The sequence below is a fragment of the Polypterus senegalus genome, chromosome 1, assembly GCF_016835505.1.
Source record: "Polypterus senegalus isolate Bchr_013 chromosome 1, ASM1683550v1, whole genome shotgun sequence".
NCBI lineage: Eukaryota > Metazoa > Chordata > Cladistia > Polypteriformes > Polypteridae > Polypterus > Polypterus senegalus.
In genome coordinates this window covers 163,208,663-163,232,619 of record NC_053154.1, presented here as the reverse complement: position 1 = coordinate 163,232,619, position 23,957 = coordinate 163,208,663, and the positions used below count along the sequence as shown (strand labels likewise).

The 23,957-nt window shown below is 36.5% G+C and overlaps 1 protein-coding gene across 1 annotated transcript in view; it reads left to right on the top strand.

The window, feature by feature from the left end:
- Positions 1-23,957, top strand: part of pask (PAS domain containing serine/threonine kinase) — a 94,317-nt gene that overhangs the window by 16,490 nt on the left and 53,870 nt on the right. Inside the window, exons 4-9 of the mRNA XM_039761778.1 lie at positions 720-890; positions 9,868-10,005; positions 10,428-10,562; positions 10,707-10,938; positions 15,891-16,075; positions 20,441-20,615. Of these exons, the coding sequence (XP_039617712.1) occupies positions 720-890; positions 9,868-10,005; positions 10,428-10,562; positions 10,707-10,938; positions 15,891-16,075; positions 20,441-20,615 (1,036 nt within the window). The remainder of the gene's footprint in view (positions 1-719; positions 891-9,867; positions 10,006-10,427; positions 10,563-10,706; positions 10,939-15,890; positions 16,076-20,440; positions 20,616-23,957) is intronic.

Here is a 23,957-nt window from a genome sequence, read left to right as displayed (position 1 = left end):
ATGTTTTCCCCCTAATGTCTTACCTTGTCAGCATGGTGATAAGTTGACTTTGAAGGAGATGTACAAATTTCAGAGCCATTGTAGCCTTGTTTAGGTTGCTGGAGATTGATTTTATTTTAAACTGCATTCCAAAGCAATTAAATTATATAACATAGTTCTTTGGCTATTAAGATAGCTAAATGGTTAATATTGTGTAAACAGGTTTTGTCTTTAATGGAAAAACGAGTGTTTAAACCTTGAGCCTTTTAGTTTCATATACTTGTACTTGCATGGCTCTGTCAAAGTTACTTGAGACTTCCTAGTTATTGTTCGTTCAGTGTATTTTTTTTTTTTTAAGTAAAATATTTGTTTACTACTTTATCTGCTCTTGTGTATATTACATCATTGTCAAACCCACTTAATCCAGTTCAGGGTCATCGGTCAGGAACTTATCTTAATAGCCCTGGGTACAAAGTGGGAAACAGCATTGGGCTAAATGTATTTCATCCTATAGATTTTTGGGCTTTTTTCCAAAAGTTAATTTCTTTTCTTCAACTTGCTTGAAAAGCTCTTGTTATTTATCAGATATCAGGACAGGTAGTCCCTTTCATGAAAGTATGCATAATATTTAGAGTGCTTTTGATACTAATATAACAGGAAAATATTATCAATAATGTGTGGATAATTCTAATTTCAATCTATGTTTACTTTAAATTATATTTATTTTCGATTCCTGACAGATTCTTGTAGCAAATGACAGAGCTTGCGAGCTGTTTGGCTACAGAAGCCAGGATTTTATTGGACAGAAGCTGTCTCTCATTCTGCAAAATACAGATCTGAGTCTTGAAGAGGCTATTAGTGAACACTTCTTGGATAACAATGGAAAGCTTGTGATGGTTTCAGGAAAAGTGGTAAAACATTTTCCCTTTTATGTATTTTAAATTTACATCATTTTATCATACAGTTTTATTTAGAAAGATAACAATTTTGACCATTTCTCTGTTAATGTTGCCACTATATTTTGTTTTGCTATTAAGTAAGATTAAACTAATAACTGTATATAAACGAGTAGCATTATTTTCTATAAGATACATCGTTACAGAACTTAAGCAAGACTTCTGAGTTAATTTGGAATTTTGTAGACCTTCCAACTGTGAGGGGGGAAAAATTAGTGGAATACATTTATAAGTTAAACTAGCAAAATACCCACGCTTCACAGTGGCGAAGTACTGCCTTAAAATTTTTATTAAGAAGAAAATTAAACCTTTTTAAACTGAGGGAAAATATACCAATAATTATTTGTTAAGGATCTCTTTGTATACCACATTTTGAGTTCGGCCCTCCAGTTGCAATATAACCAAGCTATGCGCTGAGCTTACTCTTGAGCATGCAACGTACAGTTGGCCATGTGAACAGTAATCTTGTTTCAAATCTCACAGCTTGGATTGCTGCTGTCATAATCGGTTTGAGTTTCATGGTTTGTTTCAGTTACGACAGTATTTGTAGGACTTGTGTTGAAGAGACATTCGGCATCTGTCAAGCGTTGTAAGTATACAACCGGTTTCATTGATAACTTCACATCCAGCTTTTGAGAGTTTCAACATTCATAAACATCAAAGTGTCCACTACTGAAATCGTCACCTGTCAACCTAAGATGTTTAAAAGGCATTGGCGGTTGTCGAAAGGTGTAAAATATTTGGCCATTTCGGTACACTTGAAAGCGACATCCGAACAATTCAGCGGCAGCCATCAACTCACATGCAGATGCATAGGTGAAGGGCTTAAGCATTTCACTGTTATAGTACTCCTGTGTAGTATAATTATCTCCTGTACCGTCATCAGTCGACACCTTGAACGTCTCCCAGTCATTCAGTACATAAGACACAATGTTCCTTTGGATATCAAGAGTGAGCCTGATATGGCCATGCAATATGTAACAAAGAGAATGGAAAAGGCAGGTGCCATCTCTGGGCATGGAAACCACTCGGTTAGTGACAGTTCTTTGATCGATGATGAACACCTCGATAGACATGTTAATGGGGGTATGGTTGGAATGATAAAGGAAATGGGTACCTGAACAATGTAAAGAAAGTCTAAAATACCTATACAATAACTATAATCATAATAAATGAACAATAAAACGGCAGAGAAGCCGTGGATTAAATAAAAAGGCTGTAGTTATCAGCAGGGAGATGTGAATCCCGTGGCGAAGCAAGGAAAGGAATGTAGAGACTGGAGCAACGGATGGCCTTATATAGGCAGGCAGCCAACAACGTGGGAGGCGTTGGGATGGGGACCCAACGCCACCTCACACGGTGACCGAGCTGCAAGCTATGGACGTATATATGTACGTCAGTAGGATTAAGTTAGCGTTGGGAACCCGCATACCAAATTTCTTGAAGATGAGCCCATAAGTAACAAAAGACCATTGATAAGTTCAATATGGCGGCCGACAGTGGCATCATACCACCGAAATAAGTACCAAATTTCAGCCTTCTACCTACACGGGAAGTTGGAGAACTAGTGATGTTGGAAAGTTCAATATGGCGGCTCACAGTGGCGTCATACCACCAAAATAAGTACGTACATTGGTTTCGGTTAGTGCAGGGAAGCCGCCTACTAAATTTCGTGAAGATGGGGCCATGAATAAGAAAGTTCAACATGGCAGATGTTGTTAACCGTTATGACCTTTACGCGTAGAATTTCGAAATGAAACCTGCTTAACTTTTGTAAGTAAGCTGTAAGGAATGACCCTGCCAAATTTCAGCCTTCTACCTACACGGGAAGTTGGAGAATTAGTGACTTTGGAAAGTTTAATATGGCGGCCGACAGTGGCGTCATACCACCGAAATAAGTATGTACATTGGTTTTGGTTAGCGCAGGGAAGCCACCTACCAAATTTCGTGAAGATGGGGCCATAAATAAGAAAGTTCATCATTTATCATTTAATTATTTAATTTAATTTATCGATTATCATTTAAGTTAGAGGTGATGGAACTCCTCAGAAAAAAGGAAAATATTATATATGAAAATTGCCACATTCGCGTCTTCCCTGACTTCTCTCCAGCAACAGCTATCAAGCACGCCTTCTATAATATTAAACAGCGCTACGGCAAGCCAATGTCAAATACGGCCTCCTGTATCCGCAAAACTGAAAGTGGAATGGCAGGGTCATTTCTATGTTTTAAGCTAGCAAGGAGGAGGCAGAAAATGAATTAAGAAAGCTGATCCCGGGACTATTCTGATACATAATTGTGAGTCATGGCGGTAAATGATAAAGCTAGGATTAATAATCTACTGTCTGATCTATTTGTTTTTAAAATACGGGTTTTTTATCAGCATATATTCTCATATTCTTATATTATTACTTAATTATTACTTATCATTACTTAGTATTACTAGGGCGCTAAATGTTTATGTTTTATTGTGCTTAATTACGTTTTCCTCCTCTTTTTCTTTTCTAATTATTTCATGTGTACCCTAAATGAGACTGTTCAATATCATACCCTTGGTTTGCTGTTATTGCTATTACTGCATTAAGACTTGTTATGCTTGTTTTGGACACATCTTTAACACCATCACCTGGGTTTATTATCTAGGGATATCATCTTAATGCACTAAAATTGCTGAAGATTATATATATATATATATATATAAGTGCAAAATTCTTTTCTTTTTCCTCTTTTAAAGACTATATTGGTAACAGATATCTCTATCTTTTAACCTTAAAGCGCCACTGCATGGGGGCTTGATGTGCTTTGGGCGTGCTCTGTCTCTGGGTATGTCAGAGGACTGGGACTGCATGAAGTGGGTTTTAGCCTCACCTGGGGAGGCAAAAGGGAGGGTGGGGGTTAAGGGGAAGAGAAAGAGAGCAGGCTTGATCTATATCTAATCTATCATCTCAATCTTTATAATTATAACTATCAACGTAATAATAAGCTGCATGGCAACAACTCTTGGGGGAATAGGAAATTAAGACCTAAACTATTTCACTTCCAGTTAAGACTATAATATGACACCAAAAACTCAGAATCAGTGTCTCCATGATGGGACAGTTAACCGTAAGCTGGAATGTTAAAGGCCTGAATCACGAATTAAAGAGAAAAAAGTACTTTCTCACCTAACAGGTCTAAATGCTAAAATAGTATTTTTACAGGAAACCCACTTACTAAGTAAGGATCAGTTCCGGCTGCAAAAGACTGGACTGGCCAAATGTTCCATTCTAGTTTTACAAAGAAAACTAGAGGGTGGGAATTCTCATACATAGAACAGTACCATTTGTAGCATCAGATGTAGTATTGGATCCTGAAGGGAGATATGTGATGGTCATGGGAGACTTATCTAACTGTAAAATGATTTTGATAAATGTTTATGCACCTAATGTTGATGATAAGGAATTTATACAAAATTTATTTGCATCCATTCCCAATCTGAACACTCATAAACTTATAATGGCTGGGGACTTTAATTGTGTTCTAAATCCACTTTTAGATAAGACTTCCTCCACAGGGGGAACGGCAACTAACACCGCAAAGATAATTACAAAGTTTATAACTGATCACAACTTATCAGATCCCTGGAGGTTTTAAACCCAAATTCAAGAACATATTCTTTCTACTCACCAGTACATCATTGCTACTCAAGGATTGATTACTTCTTTATAGATAATAACTTCTTGCCTAAGATTAAATCTTGTAAATACGATGCTATTGTTATTTCAGACCATGCTCCGATGATCTTGGAGCTGAAATTACTAAGCCCCATACACTCACCCGCAGATGGCGTCAATCCCTTCTATTAGCTGACGAGAATTGTACTGAATTTATATCCAAACAAATTGAATTCTTTCTAGAGACAAATACATCCCCTGAGATCTCTGCAGGAATACTCTGGGAAACTCTTAAGGCCTTCTTAAGAGGACAGATTATCTCATATCTTTCCCACAGAAATAAATCCGAGCGAAGAAAGTAGCAGAGATAAAAGCGAAATTACTAAAATAGATGAAGAACATGCCAGACTACCAAGCGAGACTCTACATAAGAGGAGGCAGGCTCTACATTCAGAATTAAACCTCTTGACAACTAAAGAAACCGAACAACTAATTTACAAATCCAGACATCATTATTATGAACATGGAGAAAGCTAATAAGCTTTTAGCGCAACAAATTCACAAGCAAGATGTACGCATACGCAATCTCGGTAATTACTAACACGAACGGAGATAAAATCATCGAACACAAAAATATAATGTACACTTTTAGAGACTACTATAAATCCCTATATACTACTGAGTTTAAAGAAGACAATATACAATCTAATGCATTTCTGGATAAATTACAGATACCACAAATTGACGCTTTTAGTGTGGAGGAACTCGATAAACCTCTGTCATTATCAGAATTACTGGATGCTATAAAGTCACTCCAAGGTGGAAAAGCAGCAGGCCCTGACGGCTACCCTGCAGAGTTTTACAAGAAATTCTCCGCTCAGCTAGCTCCCTCCTATTAGCAACATTTACAGAAGCCAGAGATAACCAATCTCTTCCACAAACCTTTCGCCAAGCACTAATCACTGTCTTTCCAAAACAAAATAAGGACTTATTACAATGTGCATCATACAGACCAATTTCACTTCTGAATAACGACGTTAAAATACTCTCTAAAATCATAGCTAGAAGGATGGAGAAAGTGCTCCCTCAGTAATATCACAAGACCAAACTGGATTTATTAGGGGCCGACACTTATCTTCAAATCTTGACGCCTGTTTAATGTAATATACTCACCAACTAAATCAAACACCCCAGAAATATTATTATCATTGGATGCAGAAAAAGCATTCGACATGATTGAATGGAAATACCTTTTACTATTTTGGAGAAGTTTGGGTTTGGCCCAACATTTGTGCATGGATTAAATTACTGTATACTAACCCAGAAGCTTCAGTTTGCATCAATAACATTTGCTCAGACTACTTTAAACTAGAGCGTGGCACAAGACAAGGATGCCCTTTGTCACCACTGCTGTTTGCAATTGCCATTGAACCACTGGCAATACATTGTCGAAATACTGATCAGATAAAGGGGATTAGCAGAGAAGGACTGGAACAGAAAATCTCATTATATGCAGATGACATGGTACTGTATATATCGGACCCAGAAAATTCTGTGCCTGCAGTCTTAGCAGCACTCACAGAATTTCAAAAGCTCTCTGGTCTCAGAATTAATCTGAATAAAAGTGTACTCTTTCCGGTGAATTCTCAAGCATATAATATTAGATTAGACACCCTTCCTTTTATCATTGCAGAACAGTTTAAATACCTCGGGGTAAACATCACAAGTAAACATAAAGCTCTTTATCAACAAAATTTCGTCGTCTGCATGGAAAAAATTAAACAAGACTTGCATAGATGGTCAACCCTTCATCTCACACTAGCTGGAAGAATTAACACTGTTAAGATGAATATTCTTCCTAAGCTCCTTTTTATTTCAAAACATACCAATATACATTAATAAATCGTTCTTTAAGCAATTAGATTCAACAATAACCTCATTTATTTGGAATTCTAAACATCCACGCATCAAAAGAGCGACCCTACAAAGACAAAAGGCAGAAGGCGGCATGGCTCTACCTAACTTCCAGTTTTATTACTGGCGCAAATATACAGTCGATAAGAACCTGGACACAAATAGAAGAACATACACAGGCATGGACCGCAATAGAAGTAAAATCCTGCAGTACTTCTTTGTATTCCTTGCTTTGTGCTCCAATAAACACACGTTATCGGCAATACACTAATAACCCAATTGTGCTCCACTCACTTAGAATCTGGAACCAATGTAGAAAGCATTTTAAGACGGAGAAGCTTCTTTCTGTGGCACCCTGCAAAAGAACCACCTCTTTCAACCCTCACAAACATATGCAGTTTTAATATCTGGAAAAATTTGGAATTAACTTGCTTAGAGATCTTTATATAGACAACGTCTTTGCATCCTATGAACAATTACATTCCAAATTTAACATTCCAGCTACAAATTTCTTTCACTATCTTCAAATCAGGAACTTTGTTAAACAGAACCTTCCAGATTTTCCTCATCTTGCACCCTCATCCACGCTGGAAAAATTATTGCTCAATTTCAAGGAGTTAGACTCCATCTCTACAATATATAAAATCCTTTTACAATCCCTTCCTTTCAAAGATCCAAGAGGACACTGGGAAAATGACCTCTCAATTAATATATCAGAAAAGGAGTGGAAAGTAGCAATGCAGAGAATTCACTCAAGCTCCATATGCAAAGCATACAATTATACAACTCAAAATTATATATCGAGCACATCTGTCTCGACTAAAACTCTCCAAAATGTTTCCAGGGCATGATCCAACCTGCGAGCGTTGCAGCCAAGCCCCAGCCTCACTAGGTCACATGTTCTGGGCCTGCTCCAAATTAACATTATTCTGGACAAAAATTTTTAATTACCTCTCAGACAGTCTTGGACTCACAATCCCTCCTAACCCATTAACAGCTGTGTTTGGGGTTCTTCCAGAGGGTCTTAAAGTGGAGAAAGACAAACAAATTGTGATTGCATTCACTACACTGTTGGCACGCAGACTTATTCTGATAAACTGGAAGAACCCAAACTCTCCTCTTTTAAGTCAGTGGGAAACTGATGTGTTATATTATTTAAAATTGGAAAAAATCAAATACTCAGTTAGAGGATCTGTGCAGACTTTTTTCAAAACATGGCAGGATCTAATCAGTAATATTTTGAAATGATTTTGTAAAGCACAGAGAATTTGTTGATTTAGGTATTTTTTCAAGCCTTAAATTTTACACCGTTTGGCTTGCGCTCTCTCTCTCAGGGGTGGGGATCGATCTGTTCTTAGCATAATTCTTTTTTTGTAAAACTTGATTGCTATGTATTGATTGTAATAAAATTAATAAATAAAAAAAAAAAAAAAAAAAGAAAGTTCAACATGGTGGACGTTATCGACCGTTATGACCGTTACGTGTAGAATTTCGAAATGAAACCTGCTTAACTTTTGTAAGTAAGCTGTAAGGAATAAGCCTGCCAGATTTCCGCCTTCTACCTACACGGGAAGTTGGAGAATTAGTGATGAGTGAGTGAGTCAGTGAGGGCTTTGCCATTTATTAGTATAGATGATAATAGCTTGATGTACAATTTTAGAATGCTTAAATCAAATTTAAAATGTTCTTTTAAAAATGTAATAAATTGTTTAGAGAAACTTTTCTGTTTAGAAGTATAACCTTAATTGAGCATATTATTATTTTAAAATAATAAATCTTAATTGCTACCTACTTGATAAAATAAGTTTCCAAAAAAGTTTTGTTCTAGCTATTGCTTATTTATTGTCCTGGAGTGACAGAAACAAGCCCTTTGTAAAAGTTGCAAGCTCTGTCTCAAACCAGAGATACAGATTCTTTTTAATGTCTCCAGTAACCCATGTGGAATTAGCCTGAAACAACCTAGAATAAAACAGATGATGTGCTCTTAGGGGAGACAAATCTAAAAAGTAAAGGTATATTATTAATAATTCTAAAAACATTTGGATACAGATTATAAATACAATTAAAAGAATCAACATCACTTGAATAGTGATTTCTTGTAATTAACCATAAATTAAGTTTTTACTTGCACAGTAATTGATGAGATAAAGTGCAAGTTTCACACTTTAGACAGCATCACTTACAACTGTGCTTCCCAATTAAAAGCAATGCTAGTTAATTTTCTAAAATAAAAGTAATTCCTTTTTTTTTGCACACCAAAATATAAAAGAAAATCATTTACCAAAAATTAAGATACAAACCAAAGAGTGAAGTAATGATAGCTGATAATGCTAAATATCTTGGCTATTTACATATTTCAGGAAGAATATCCTTAAAGATGTCTAAAACTATTAATGTTTGTTAAATAATTAAAAACCTATTTTGAATCTGCATTATTTAATAAAAGTTTATACTGCTACCACCAGTTGCGAAATGGGCAGGAATGTTGCTTTTTTATTATTATAGTGTCATAAAAATGCTTGCTTATTTACATTTTATTATATTTCAAGTATATTTTGTCAGAGAGAGTTTATAGAATTTCATACACCCCCTTTCTCCCATCATGTGGTTTTTCCCTTGACTTTTTGTTTGGGTGAAAAAAAAATTTCCCTGCATAATAAATTTATGATAAGCTTGTTTTTATAGCTGGAGTGTGGCAGTGCATTGTATATGTAATGCATTTTTTGTACTGTGTTTTTATAAATGCAGCTTTTTGATTTATTTACATAAGCTTAGCATGAAGTAATGTCCATCAAGTAGTTGGGGAAATAAATCAGTTGCATAACACAACTTAATAACTACCATGAGATATATGGCAAAGTAAAGTGAAATGAAGACCTAGGAATATATCAGCTGTTTATGTTCTGAAAGGATAGTTATTAGAATAAACTGTTGTGTAAAAATCAAAAGTAGGAGGGAAGACAAAATTTATGTAGATCTGGAGAACTGAAATAAAATCTAAAATAAGTTGACATTTTAATGATAATGTTAATATGTACCTTCCTTTCATATAAACCCAAATAAAAATGTAACTGAAAATGCACAGTGGTTATTGTAGTATTCTTTCCAATTTACTCTCTTAGTAAAATGTATATATGTACTCGTTTGATTAAAGGATTGTGTGTTTTGCAACATTGGCTCCAACTTTAAAACATGGACTCTTTAATCTAATTGATGAATAAAAGTGTACCATATCTAGCAGGATCACTTTATTTGCATTTATATTTATTATGGCTTCTATCATACAGTAAACATAGGAGTATTGTCTATGGGTTAGAAATATCTTACCAACAACTTTTTTTTCTGTTTTTTCTTATTCCATACAGGTTGATGCAGTTACTTCTGCTGGTGTTGATATTCCTGTATCTGTGTGGGTACACAAACTGACCAATGAAGGAAAGAGGTGTGTGGTAGTTATGGAGCCTGTGGAGAGAGTTTCAGCCTCTGTCTCGTTCAAGGAAAATGTAAGTTAATAGTAAAAAGTGTTCTAATTTTTATCTGTACATAAAGTTTGAAACCTCTGTACAGGGTATATATTTTTGAGGTTAAATATTAGACTGAGCAATGGTGAAACAAGACAGAGATGCATTCTCCATAAGCTTTGGTTTCATTTTATATTGCTATATTGCTATTATATATTTTCATGATATAAAATACTGGTTGTTTAATGCAATATGTATACAAAAAATCCTGGAATTTAAACCACTTTCAAGTTTATTGTCTAAAAGCACTAATGTGTAAAGTCATAAGTTTTTTTTGTTTTCTGTAACCAGGAGCTGACATTGCTGCTGTAATGGCTAAGAGAGTAAGTTTAAGAACCTGGCTATGTGACAGTTGACTCTGAAAATCCCAGTTCACTTTTTTTTTTTTTCCTGTGTTTTTCCAGGGTAGAATCCTATCTTGTGATGATACCTTTGCACACCTTCATGGCTATGTAAGCCCAGAGGAGTTAACTGGCGTGTTTGTCACAGACTTGATTCCTTCCCTTCAGATTCCTCCTCCATGCCTAAAAGTGCCAAAGGTTAGTATAAATTATGCATTTTGAAAGTATACGATTTACTATTTTGTGGATTTAATCATGACCATCAAAAATCTGATTCATTAATATGCATGTATTAAATGTATGTGAGTTATTTGCTTATTTGTAATTTTTTTCGCTTTTTAGTCCTTACGAATCCAAAGAGCTACTGGCAGATCACGAGATGGTACCACATTCCCTCTCAGCATCAAGCTTAACATTGCTTCTGAGTATGAGGAAACCAAAGATTTTTCTAGCATTCTTGAGCCTGAAAAAGTAAACCATAAAGTACCTTGTTTGTTAGAAGACCCAGAACCTATTGAAAAAAAATACCTCTGTAGCAGCCCGAAAACTGTTCTGATAGACTCTGCCATAGATGGTGAGAAAACATTTAATATTAAATTCATTAGTTGTTTTCTATTCAAAAAATTTCAAGATTGTCTGTTTATGCTTTTTTTTTTTAGCCTTTTGTCTTATTTTAGGTGTATGTTTAATTTATAAAATAAAAGCTTTGCCCTGTCATGCTTTATTTTTGAAGTTACACGGATTCCATATTTCTTTACACTCAAAACTCTTGAACATTTAAGTGGATTTGATTTGGAAGGTAGTCTCATGCTGTCTGTCTGTGTGATCAGCAAAATATTAGAATATCATTATCACACTTTTTGATCACATTTGTTCAGCCCAAGCAAAGCCAGCTTTTGTAGAGCATTATTCTGTAAATGATAGATCCCGTCATCTTATGTATGGCATTTGGGCATGGTAAACAAAAACAACATACATGATTTTTTTACACTATATTACACTGGTTAAGCCTGAACCAAAATTCATGCTAATTCTAGAATCATGTATTGCAGATGCCTTAGCTTACTGCAAAGAATTACCCAGGGCAGGAAGCATTTGACCTCTCTCTGCATGGCCATTAACCAAATACTTCTTGATAAACTATGTTCTGAGTAAAACCTTTGACTTTTCTACTCATTTCTCTTGCAGTGGTGTTTGCATGAAAATGATATAACCTTTTATGCAAAATCATTAACAAATAAACAATCACACTATGTAGCACTGCCTAAGTGGAAATGATAATATTAATCTGCGAAGCAAGTAATCAAATTTACCTGCATTATTAAATGCATTACATTTAAAAAAAGTGGAAAATGAAATGGAAATGCAAATGACTAATCAATCATTCATAAAAAGTCAGCTTAAGACCTACTTATTTTCTTCTGTCTTTCGTTGTTTATGATGGGATTGTGGTGGATGTTAGAATTGGTTGTTTTATTAATCTGCTTTTGCATAAATGTGTTGTGTTTATTTTAATGCTTTTTTGTACAGCACTTTCTGCTTTTATAAATAATCTAACCTAATAAAGAAATGCTTATTTTCTGCTGAGAAATACTAGGGTTTTTATTACGGAAAAAGTATTGCTTGTTCCAGAATTTGTTGTTGTGTTGTGATTACTATCAAATACTGATTTGACTTTTGTGAGTTGCGCTCATTTCCAGCAGCAGCTAAGTTGATCTAATGCTCAGAAATACATACTTTAAGGTAAGATGTAATGTAAATGAAGCACACCAAGCAGTAGTAAGCTAGCATGCAGAAAGTAATTAGTATCTGAATAATGCATACATATAATAATACATTTTATTTATTTGTAGGCGCCTTTCTAAACACTCAAGGACACCGAACAATAGACAAAACACAGATTATAAACAAAAGTAAAATACAATAGTTAAAATCGGACAGAGCAATTGTAATCAAAGAGAAAAGCAGTCTTAAACAAATGAGTTTTAAGTTTTGATTTAAAAAGTGAAAATGATTCAATATTTCTAAGCTCAGGTGGTAGTGAGTTCCAGAGCTGGGGAGCAGAGCAACTGAATGCTCTGCTCCCCATAGTGGTAAGACGGACGAAGGGGACAGTCAAGTGGATGGAGGAAGAGGATCTAAGGGTGCGGGAGGGAATGGCAACATGGAGGAGGTCAGACAGATATGGAGGGGCAAGGTTGTGGATAGCCTTAAAAGTTAGTAGGAGAATTTTGAATTGAATTCGGAACTGAACTGGAAGCCAATGAAGCTGCTGCAAAACGGGAGTGATATGGTAAATAGAAGGGGTTCAGGTAATGATGTGGGCAGCTGAATTCTGGACCAGTTGAAGCTTATAAAGAGATTTGCAAGAAAGACCAAAGAAAAGGGAATTGCAATAATCCAGATGAGAAGTGGCAAGGCTATAAAGAAAGATAGCAGTTGGTGTGGGGAGTGAGGGAGGGGCGAATATGATTAATGTTATGCAAGTTTAAATATGCAGACTGGTAGATGTTATTAATGTGGGACTGAAAGGAAAAAGTAATGTCAAGGACACCCAGACTCTTAACCTGTGGGGAAGGGGAGACTGAGGAATTATCAATAACAAATGAAAAATGATCAGTTTTGGATAATGTTGATTTTGTACCAATGAAGAGAACCTCAGTTTTGTCACTATTTAATTTAAGAAAATTTGAAGAAAACCAGGATTTGATTTCTGCTATGCAATCAGTAAGTGAGAAGGGTGGAAAGGAAGCAGTAGGTTTGCTAGTGAGATAGAGCTGGGTGTTATCATCATAACAGTGGAAGCTAATGTTATATTTACGAAAGATATTGCCAAGGGGAAGGAGGTAAATAATGAAAAGGAGGGGCCCCAGGACAGAGCCCTGGGGCACACCTGAAGTAACAGCGGTGGGTTGGGATGTGAAAGTTTTAAGATGAACAAACTGAGTGCAGCCTGAGAGGTAGGATCTGAACCAATCTAGTGGAGTGTGGGTAATGCCAATCGAAGATAATCTAATGAGAAGAGTAGTGTGACAAATAGTGTTAAAGGCTGCACTCAGATCAAGGAGGATGAGAATAGTAATTAAACCAGAATCAGCTGCCATAAGGAGGTCATTAGTAATTTTTATAAGCACCGTTTCTGTACTGTGGAGGGGACGAAAACCAGACTGGAACTGTTCATACAGATTATTTTGAGATAAATGTGAACGAAGTTGAATAGCCACTATTTTTTCAAGAATTTTGGAAATGAAGGGTAGATTAGAAATAGGAGGTAAATTACTGAAATTAGTTGAATCGGCATTAGGTTTTTTCAGTATTGGGGTTATTGCAGCAGTTTTAAAAGATGAAAGAACAGTACCAGTAGTGAGAGAAGAGTGGATTATAGCAGAGATAAGGGAGACCAGAGAGGGGAGGCAGGCTTTGACTAGAACTGTAGGGTGGGGGTCCAGTTGATAGGTGGATGGCTTTGAATTACAGACAAGATCTGAGATTTCTGAGAAAGTAGGAAGCTGAAAAGAGGAGAATGAGTGAGTTGGTAGGTGAAATTCAAATGAAATACTGGAGGAATCTGTAAAGACAGACTGATGAATCTTCTGGATTTTTTCATTAAAAAAGGACATAAGAGAATTGCAGAATTCAGTTGAGTAAAGGTGAGAAGGTAAAGAATCCGGGGGTTGTGTGATATTGTTAAGTAGTGAAAACAATGACTTGGTGCTTCCTTCATTGGATGAAATAATGAGAGTATAATAGTTAGATTTAGTTTGGACAATGCAGTCCTTGTAATAAAGTATATGTATTTTGTAAATCTCTTTGTGAGCGAAGAGTCCAGTTTTTTATATAACTGTTCAAGTTGCTGGCCATTGGCTATCAAAAGCCGAAGTTCAGGTGTGAACCAGGGAGCAGAAAAGGAGAAAGAAACAGATCTAGTTTTTAATGGAGCGACAGAGTTAAGAATACCATTAAGTCCAGTGTTCTAGTGTGAGACCAGTTCTTTAGGAGTGGATAAATTATCAATGTCCATAAGGGAATCAATACTAGAGGAAAGAGAGTCTAAGTTAATAGTCTTAATATTACGGAAAGACATGAGACAGGAAAGCTTAGTGTTGGAAAGTGCAAGATTAACATTGAATGAAATAAGAAAGTGATGAGTTATGGGGAGTTCATCCGCAGTACAATCAAGTGGGGTAACTCCAGAACAGCAAATCAAGTCCAAGATATGTCCTTTGGAATGAGTGGGAACATCAGTATGCTGCTGGAATCCAAAACTCTCAAGGCAGGATGTAAAGTCTCTAGTAATAAAGACATCGATATTATCCATATTTATATTGAAATCCCAGAGAAGTATTATGTTTGATGAAACAGTAGATAAGTGTGTAAGGAAAACAGCAAAGTCGTTCAGAGAGTCATTATTTGGTTTAGGGGGCCGGTAAACAGTTGCAATAATAGTAGGAATAGGTCCATTTAATTGACATACAAGAGATTCAAAAGAACTGAAATCAGGAACAGACAACGGCAAGACTTTCCATTTCTCACAATACATTAACGCGAGACCTCCACCACAACCAGAGCCACAGGGCGGAGAGATGTAAACAAACCCCGGGGGAGTGGATTTGTTAAGTTGAGAAAAGTCATGGGGTTATTGCCATGTCTCGGTTAGACAGAAAAATTCAAACGTACGATCAGTGAGGAGATCGTACATCAGTGGCCTCTTGCTCGTGAGTGAGCGGATGTTCAACAGATGAATTTAACAGCGGCGTTATCGCATTTAGCATGGGTGTTAGCCGACCAGGCTAGGCTGGCTAACGCACTGTGGTCAGTGACTCGTCGAAAACCTGATTGATTAGGAGGGTCCTTACATACATACATACATACATACTTACGTAAGAAGTAAAATCTTTGTGTACACTTAGGATTAGCAAGCTATACATTCATATTCATTTAGGCACACTTCTAACCATAAATATGAGCAGTGAGCACTCATTAATGCCTGATCCTCCATTCACTTTCCTAAGAACAGGATCATAGGATTTAATTGAGGCACTTATTTACAAACTAAAAAGTGCATGAACTCCGTGTCTTGGCATTACAAGTTATCTGCAATAATCTGACAATTATTTGAATTGTGTTTGATTAGCTGCTTATGGGTTATTACTGTTTAATTTTGATCTTGTGAAGTTAATAAATATTACAAATTCCATTCAACTGAATTTTTATGGCAATAAATGTACTTTGCATTTGTATAGCCTGCCAATAAAATGCCATAGGCAACATCACTTACCTGAACTGCATTGATGTGTCTCATAGAAGACATTGTGAATCTTGTAGTATTCCTTAGAGTTCTTTTTATTATATAAACAATTTGAAAAATAATTTATTAATTGTCATCTGTAATCAAATCTGATTGTAAAGTGTCTATCTGTACATTTTGAATGGCCTTAAGGTTCACATATATCTTTCTGTTTGCATCAATTCTGAAAGCTGAATTTCATTGATGCTTTTTTTTGTTTGTTTTGTTTTTTTAAATAGAACACGAAGGAGATAAATGGACTCAAACACAGTCTTGTCCAGAGGTGATTTATTGTGGGACAGTATGGGTGTTTAGCACAATTAGTGGGCTTGTAATTCTCCTGCCAGATGGTACCATACAGAGTATCAACAATAACTTCTCACTGATGCTTTTTGGATATGAAACAACAGAACTTCAAGGAAAGGTACAAGTTAATTCATTTTTACATGTGCTTTAACTTTTGTGCCAGAAATAGGAGTAGGATTGAAGCAGATATGAGAAATCACACAAACTCATGTACTTGGGTTATTTTGTTAACAGCATGTGGTATAGTGTAACTTGATGTTATCTTATAAAAATTAGACAAAGCTTTGTTGGGCTGAATGCTCCATTCTTATTAAATTGTTCTATGTTCACAGAGGGGTGCATTTTGCTCTATTTCCTCCCTTATGATTCCCTTTGTCTTATTGTTGCAGAAGATTGATAACCAAGATTTGATAACAAATGCAAAAGGCATTGGAAGTGGTAACCAGACCATCATTCTAATATGAATGTATAGTTTAGACAAAGTGAGGCTTCTGTTCTACAGAAGCTTATCGAAGCATTAGTACTAGATCCAAACCAAAATTTGCATAGTACTGTAAAAGACATTCCCATTTTGCTCCATCAAAAGCCCTTTTTTGTACCTACAAATATTAGGACATCAGGAAGTTCAGATGTGTTCAGAAGAATTGTATACAACATAAAGCAACTGAAGTTTTTGATGTTGGATATCCACATTTTCACAGATCCAATTTGATCTTGTGATATCAGAGCAGGGTGCACATTCTCTGTTATTTTTTGCATATTGATTATCACATGCAAGTAAGAATTTCACTGTACTCTGTGCATGTGACAATAATGTTCCCATAATGACCCTATAAACTTCTGTCAGGATATTAATATGATTATTTAGAAATGAGATATATCTGTAGGATGGATACTCTATAAAGTTTTTTTTTCTCTTTGGAAAGGCAGCCTGTTGAATAGTTAGCAGGTTAATCATATTTAGTTTGTTTAACACAACTGGCATTATTAAGATTATTTTTTTCATAAAATTCCATTGACAACCTGTTTGGGCCAGTGGGTTTCCCACTTTGGCAAGACACTATAATATCTTCAGTTTTGATTAGCATCCACTCATACATGCAATGTTTCTCCCTAAAGCCGGGTTTATACTTCACGCGACGCATGTTGCAGCAGACGCTCCTGCTACGCAAGCGCTGTACTGTTTATACTTGCACACATACTTTACGTAAATCTGGAGGAATCTGCCAGATGGCAGTGTAAGATATTATCACGGTGAGAACAGGTTCGGCTTCGCTGTGTTGTGAAATGCCTGGAACACCCATTAAATTCTGATGACACCTTACCGCAATATCTCTGAAAAGGATGTTTAATGATTAAATCCATCAGTCCAGGGATTTGTCCATTTCAACTAGCATTGGGCACGAGGCAGAAACAATCCCTGGACGAGGCATCAGCTCATCGCAAGGTGAATACAAGCACACACATACATGCTGGCGTCATTTTAGTGGCACCAAATCTGCATATCTTTGGAAGGAACCTGGAGTACACGGTGGAAACCCAGCAGGAAAACATGTAAACTCCAGGCAGGGAATATCCGCGACGTGACTCCCTGCAAGACAGCAGCGCTAACGCTCTGCCACCGTGTCACACCCATGTGTGTAATTATTAACAGTGCGCATTAATTAAACGAAATTTCTGATTTATCTGTAAAATGTAACATAAATACTTCAATTAGTGGTGAACAGATCAATCCAAGTATCGATAATAATGTTGGTATTGATATTGATCAATACCATCGATACTTTAGTTTCAGTTTCTCTCTTGAATGCACTACGGCTGTCTGTGTAAACGCTGCTGCTCTCTCGGCTGTCACAGCGCAGAGCAGGCTTTGCTGCTCCTCTCTCTTGTGTTTTGATGATGTACCGTCACGTGACTCAGCGGCGCCAGGCAAGCAAACAGGCTCACTTGCATGCACATACACACAATAAGGAGAGTAAGCAATTACGGCAGAGAGAAAGAGGAGTGGTGTGTGGCTTTATTTTCAAGTTGAAGATCAATCAACGGAAAGTTGTATTATTTGTAAAAAGGCTGTCAAATACAGTGGTAATACAACTAATTTATATAAGCATGTGAGAAATCATTCAAAAGTAAATGCAGAGCTACAGAAATGGAGCGAGGAGGTGATAAATCCAACACAACCTTGCCCGACAGAAGCAGGCCCCCAACCCCGAGGCAGCGGACATTGGCAGAGGCCTTTCAATTTGACAGAGAATATCCAGGTAGGTTATAGTGGTGGGGCATAACAGACAAGATTCTGGCTTTTGTAACTGATAATAATGCCAACATGGTTGCTGCTGTGCACAAAGCAGATTGGACACACTACCCATGTTTTGCACATACTTTTTGAATTTGGTGGTGAAGGATTGGCTCCAGTAGACCCCCGTGACCCAGTAGTTAGGATATAGCAGGTTGGATAATGGATGGATGGCGGAAGACTCTTTCAAGGCTCACCCTGGCTTGCTTGAGATTCAGCAAAAAAACATTGCTATTGTTGCTTTCTTTCACCACGGCACTAAAGTTGCAGACAACCTCATTGAAATTCAGAAGCAGCAGAAGTTCCCTGAACACAAACTAATTCAAGCAGTTGAGACAAAGTGGAACTCTGTATTCTACATGTGGGAGAGACTGTCTGAGCAAAAGGAGGCAGTTGTCATAGTCCTCCGTCTACTTGGAAAGAGCTCACTTTACTTAAGTGAGGAAGAATGGTCTGTTGTCACTCTCTCCGTCAATGCACTGAGACCATTTGTGGAAGCAACCAGGCATGTTTCACTTTCAAAGGTGATTCCACTGGTGTCGCTGCTTCACAGAACCACTGCAACCTCTGAGCACAAAGGTAGCAAGCTAGCTGCTGAGCTGTCAGTGTAGTGTCACCGTCGCTTCAAGGCTATTGAAACATTTTATGGTGTTGCTGTCAGCACCTACCTGGACATTAGATTTAAAAACCTGGGATTCCGTGACTCTGCAAATGTTGAGCCTGTAAAAGCTCGACTTGTCACCGAAATGCAGTCAGTGATTCAGACCTCCGCAACTTCATCATCTGCACCAAGCTCAAGCTTTGCTGCCAGCTCTGCCCCAGCTGCTGCAACTACTTCAAGCTCATCTGCAGGGTCTGCTGCATCCCCACTTGCAGCAAAAGGTGGGATATGGACAGAATTCAACGCTGAAGTCCTTGCATCTCAGCAGCATCGGACAACTGGCACTGATATCCCAATTGAAATGCGCAGGTACTCAGAAGAGAGGCCAATTCCTCGTGATCAGGATCAACTACGTTGGTGGAAAAAAAATTCATCAACATTCCCCTCTTTGAGCAAACTTGCCAAGAAGCACCTGGGAGTAGCTGCAACCTCAGTGCCAGCTGTGAGGATTTTTTCAAAGGCAGGACAGTTACTAAGTACTAGGCGAAGTGCAATAAAATCAAAAAATGTGAACATGATACTGTTCCTGAACAAAAACCTTTAATCTGTTATGCATAGCGGGGTGGGGGGATATTTCTTTGAACGTGTTTACACTTTATTGTATTTTTTATTGTACTTTCTTCATTGTATTCCCACTAATTCGATTTTCAAAGGCGGTTCTAATTTTGTGTACTTTATTTAAGAAAAAGACATTTTGTGTTACTTGTGTTTTATAATAAAGTATTTATTTACTTTGCCCAAATTCTGTCCTGGGTTTTAACTAATTAATAAAAAAAATCACAAAACATTTGAAGTTAATGAAAATTAATTCAGCTTTAGCAATTTGATGATGCATCCACCTTAATTATTAAAAAGTATTAGTATCGGCGATACTGGCCCTGTATTTACTTGGTATCGGATCGATACCAAATCTTATAGTAGCGTACACCACTACACAGTGCATTTCATCATGAAAGTGATATCATGTATAAATGTAAGGATTCTAAATGTGCAGAGAGTTGGAATATCATACATGTAATGTGTTATGTATGGTGATCTATTGCTGTTTGCTGTTGCTGTCAGGTCAGGAGGATGCCCCAGAAAAAAAAACGGCACAAAAGATAATATATGAGACTTTTAAAATGTATCATGTCATTACGATCGGGAATATGCCACGATCGAATATAAAAGCACTACAAATTCATTTGTATGTCGGCATTTTGCTTCACCCCATCAAACTATTCATCAAACATCGAAGCACATACACCAATCCCATAGGATCCGCATAGCGACTTTGTCACATGTAGATAGTAACCAGAGACTCTGACGTCGCATTCCAACTTTTAGCACACTGCACCCAAACCGACTTTTTGCTGGTACTGCAGCTGTTGCAGCAGTTTTAGAGGTATATGTTGATTATTTTCTCATTCTGTGTAATTGCTTTTAGACTTTATAGTGGTTTGACTTGTTATCCTCTTCAACAACATAACAAAAGCTGGATTAATGTTTTTATATTTAAATGTGAATTTTGTTCATTATCTTTACAGAATATCACCTTTCTGATTCCTGGTTTTTATGAAAGCATGTGTGATATGGAAGACAGTTCCTTTGCTGAGCCCCCAGTTGAAGATAACCCTGGTGAGCAGTCTGGCTTGTGCCAAAAAATAGAAGCAAACAAAGGCCTGCATTGTGGCCTCTCTGACCTGATGAATAAAGTAGCAGGTACCAAATTTTTTTTTCAAATGATTTTTACTATTACATTATTTTTCTTATGGTCAGCTAGACAATTTGTGTACAGGATATTAATCTCTAAATTATAGCCTAACAGTGCACCTTGCCCACTTTTAGTACCAGTTAAGTTAGAAATACCTAACTTGCAAATTACTGAAATAATTATTGTTGTGTATTGTTACACTTGTATAATCCACTTATGTATTCATAAGTACTGGTATTACAAAATTCAAGATAATGTGCTATGAAAAAATCAGCTATTAGTAAATTTCAATGACCATTGCTTTAACCCGACAATCAAATGATGAAGTTAAAATAGTTTTGGTTAATAAAGTTCCTTAATTCAACTGCTGCTTTATTATCTGCCTGCTTTCAACACCAAATGTGTTTCTCTGCATTTAGGTGTAGCCTGTCTATGTGTCACACAGTGAAGCAGCCCACAGACCTATGCCTTTCATATTTTTACTTAATGCTGTAATTGGGCAAAACTAAAGGTGGACTAAAAGATCAAGTGTAACGGTGGTAGTTGCTTTATTGTGTGTAATATATAAGAAAGCTTCTAAATATTTATTACTACGGCCACTAATTATTTTCCTTTCAGTTTATTTAATCCCTGATGTTCTTTGGTGAACAAAGCACAACATTTTCAAAGAATTGCAAACTACCTTATTTATCTGTTTTTATGTTTTAGGCTGATAATAGTGTTACTGTGCAATAAACACCATGAATACAGTCACATTAATAAAATGTCTTAGTCTTCTCCATTGCAAACTTCTGCATCGTCTTCAACACATAACGTATTACGAATATCCTCATCAGTTCTACACTCTCATAAAGACACACCAGCCATCCATCTCAGGATTCTGATCTCAGGATGCGGAATTGTGCTTATTTCTCCAACTTTCATAGCCCACATCTCACGTGCATACACTTGAGCAGGTCTAACACAGCACTTTTACACAATACCCTTCGTGTGCAAGGAAACGCCTAAAATAATGCCAGAAAGATTACTAGACTTATTTCATGCACTTCTTACTCTGGTGGCTGGCAACAGCATTGGAGCAATCTCCTTCAGCACTCGCCTCATCTCCAAGATAGCACAAATCGCCACGTTCTAAGCCTATGACGTTTGACCTCAAGAAATGTAAAAGCTGTTTTGTCACTTCATTGGCCTAAGCATCTCTTGCATACAAATGGCACCTTCAACTTTCCAAAAGACCCTCTGACACCACTACATTGCCTATGGATCCACAAATCAAAACCGGTGTATAAAAAAATAGTTCACACTAACACCTCTCTACAAACCCCTTAGGGATATTTGCAATGTATTGGACCAGTACCTTGTCTTTTAGAGACCTTGTCACACATTATTTTTAGTTTTAGCTTTGTTAACTTTGAAGCCTCTTTGTTCAAGGCAGTGCATCCACTAGGTAAGCTTCTCCTTTAATTTTGCTTCACTTTGCAAATAGTACCAAATCATCTATAAATCCTACAATAGCAAATATTACAAACTAACAGAGTGAAGATTGTAAATGCATGCTGTTAGAGAAATGGTTTTAAACAGTTGATGAAAATATTTAGAATAATCTTTGAATTCATTAAGTCAACCATCTGTGTTGTTACACAATAGGGAATCCCAATGTCTGTCATAAACAAAGTTTAAGCCCTGCATTGTATTTTGATATTTATGAATGCCAGTGCTAGTTTACTTAAGCGATAGTTGGATAGCTACTTGAAAAATATACCAAAATTTTAAGGCTGCTGATACTGTTCATATTTCTGTATTTTAGATTTTATTACATACAATGGCACAATATTGTTCTCTTGACTAATGAAGATACTTTTAATTAAATTAATGTCATTACTCTTTTTGACGTGGTATCAAGCATCATTAAATTTAACTGGTATTTGTATCAAATACAGAATTATGGTATTGTGGTGTCCCTACTTAGAGTTACCTTTTCTTCAAAAATTTTCTTTCTAATTTTCTTACTCCTTCACTAAGTAAATCTTATAGTTTTCTCATTCCTTCTGCTTTTGTATGAAATTGTCTTGAATACAAGGAAGCCTCTAAAGGAATACTCCCCCCGAAAATGTATGTTTCTTGTCCCATGTACTTTGTACTGATAGGCATTCAAATTTATTAAACTCTTGCTTTGTGGACAGATTACATATTGAAGTTTTAAAATCTGTGGTGGTTCTAGACCACAGCAAATGATGTGAAAACATCCATTAGAAAAAAATTATCACATAACTTGTGTCACATAATCCACATGTCCTTCATCTATTCATATGGTCAAAATATGCAAAATACATGCAGTTTTTGTTAAAAAATATTTGGTTACTTCTGAAAACCCCACATTGAATGTCAACAGGAAAGTCGTAATTCCCACAGTACTGTCCATCTCTCACATAAGTCTTCGGATTTACTGTTTATATACACATTTAACAATTCAGGAAGTAACTACAGGGGGTCCTCGGGTTACAACGTTTCGAGTTTACAACACTCACTCCCATAAAAACTTAAAAACAATTGAGACATGAGAAGGAATAAAGGTAAGCATTTTTTTTACACTCATTGTTTGTGTTACTACAGTGCAGTGTACATAACAGTATATTTACACACGTGGACAAAATTGTTGGTACCCTTCAGTCAATGGAAGAAAAATTCAAAATGGTCACAGAAATAACTTTAATCTGACAAAAGTAATAATAAATAAACATTCTATGAAATTTAACTAATAAAAGTCAGACATTGCTTTTCAATCATGCTTCAACAGAATTAATAAAAAAAAAAAAACTCTTGAAACAGGCCTGGACAAAAATGATGGTACCCCTAGAAAAGGCTGAAAATAATGTGACCAAAGGGACATGTTAATCCAAGGTGTGTCCACTAATTAGCATCACAGGTGTCTACAATCTTGTAATCAGTCAGAGGACCTATATATAGGGTTCCAGGTAGTCACTGTGTTGTTTGGTGACATTGTGTGTACCACACTCAACATGGATCAGAGCAAGCGAAGGAAAGAGATTAGAAAGAAAATTATAGACAAGCATGTCAAAGGTAAAGGCTATAAGACCATCTCGAAGCAGCTTGATGTTCCTGTGACTACAGTTGCACATATTATTCAGAAATTTAAGATCCATGGGACTGTAGCCAACCTCCCTGGACGTGGCGCAGGAGGAAAATTGATGACAAATCAAAGAGACGGATAATACGAATGGTAACAAAAGAGCCCAGAAAAACTTCTAAAGAGATCCAAGGTGAACTTCAAGCTCAAGGAACATCAGTGTCAGATCGCACCATCCTTCGTTGTTTGAGCCAAAGTGGAC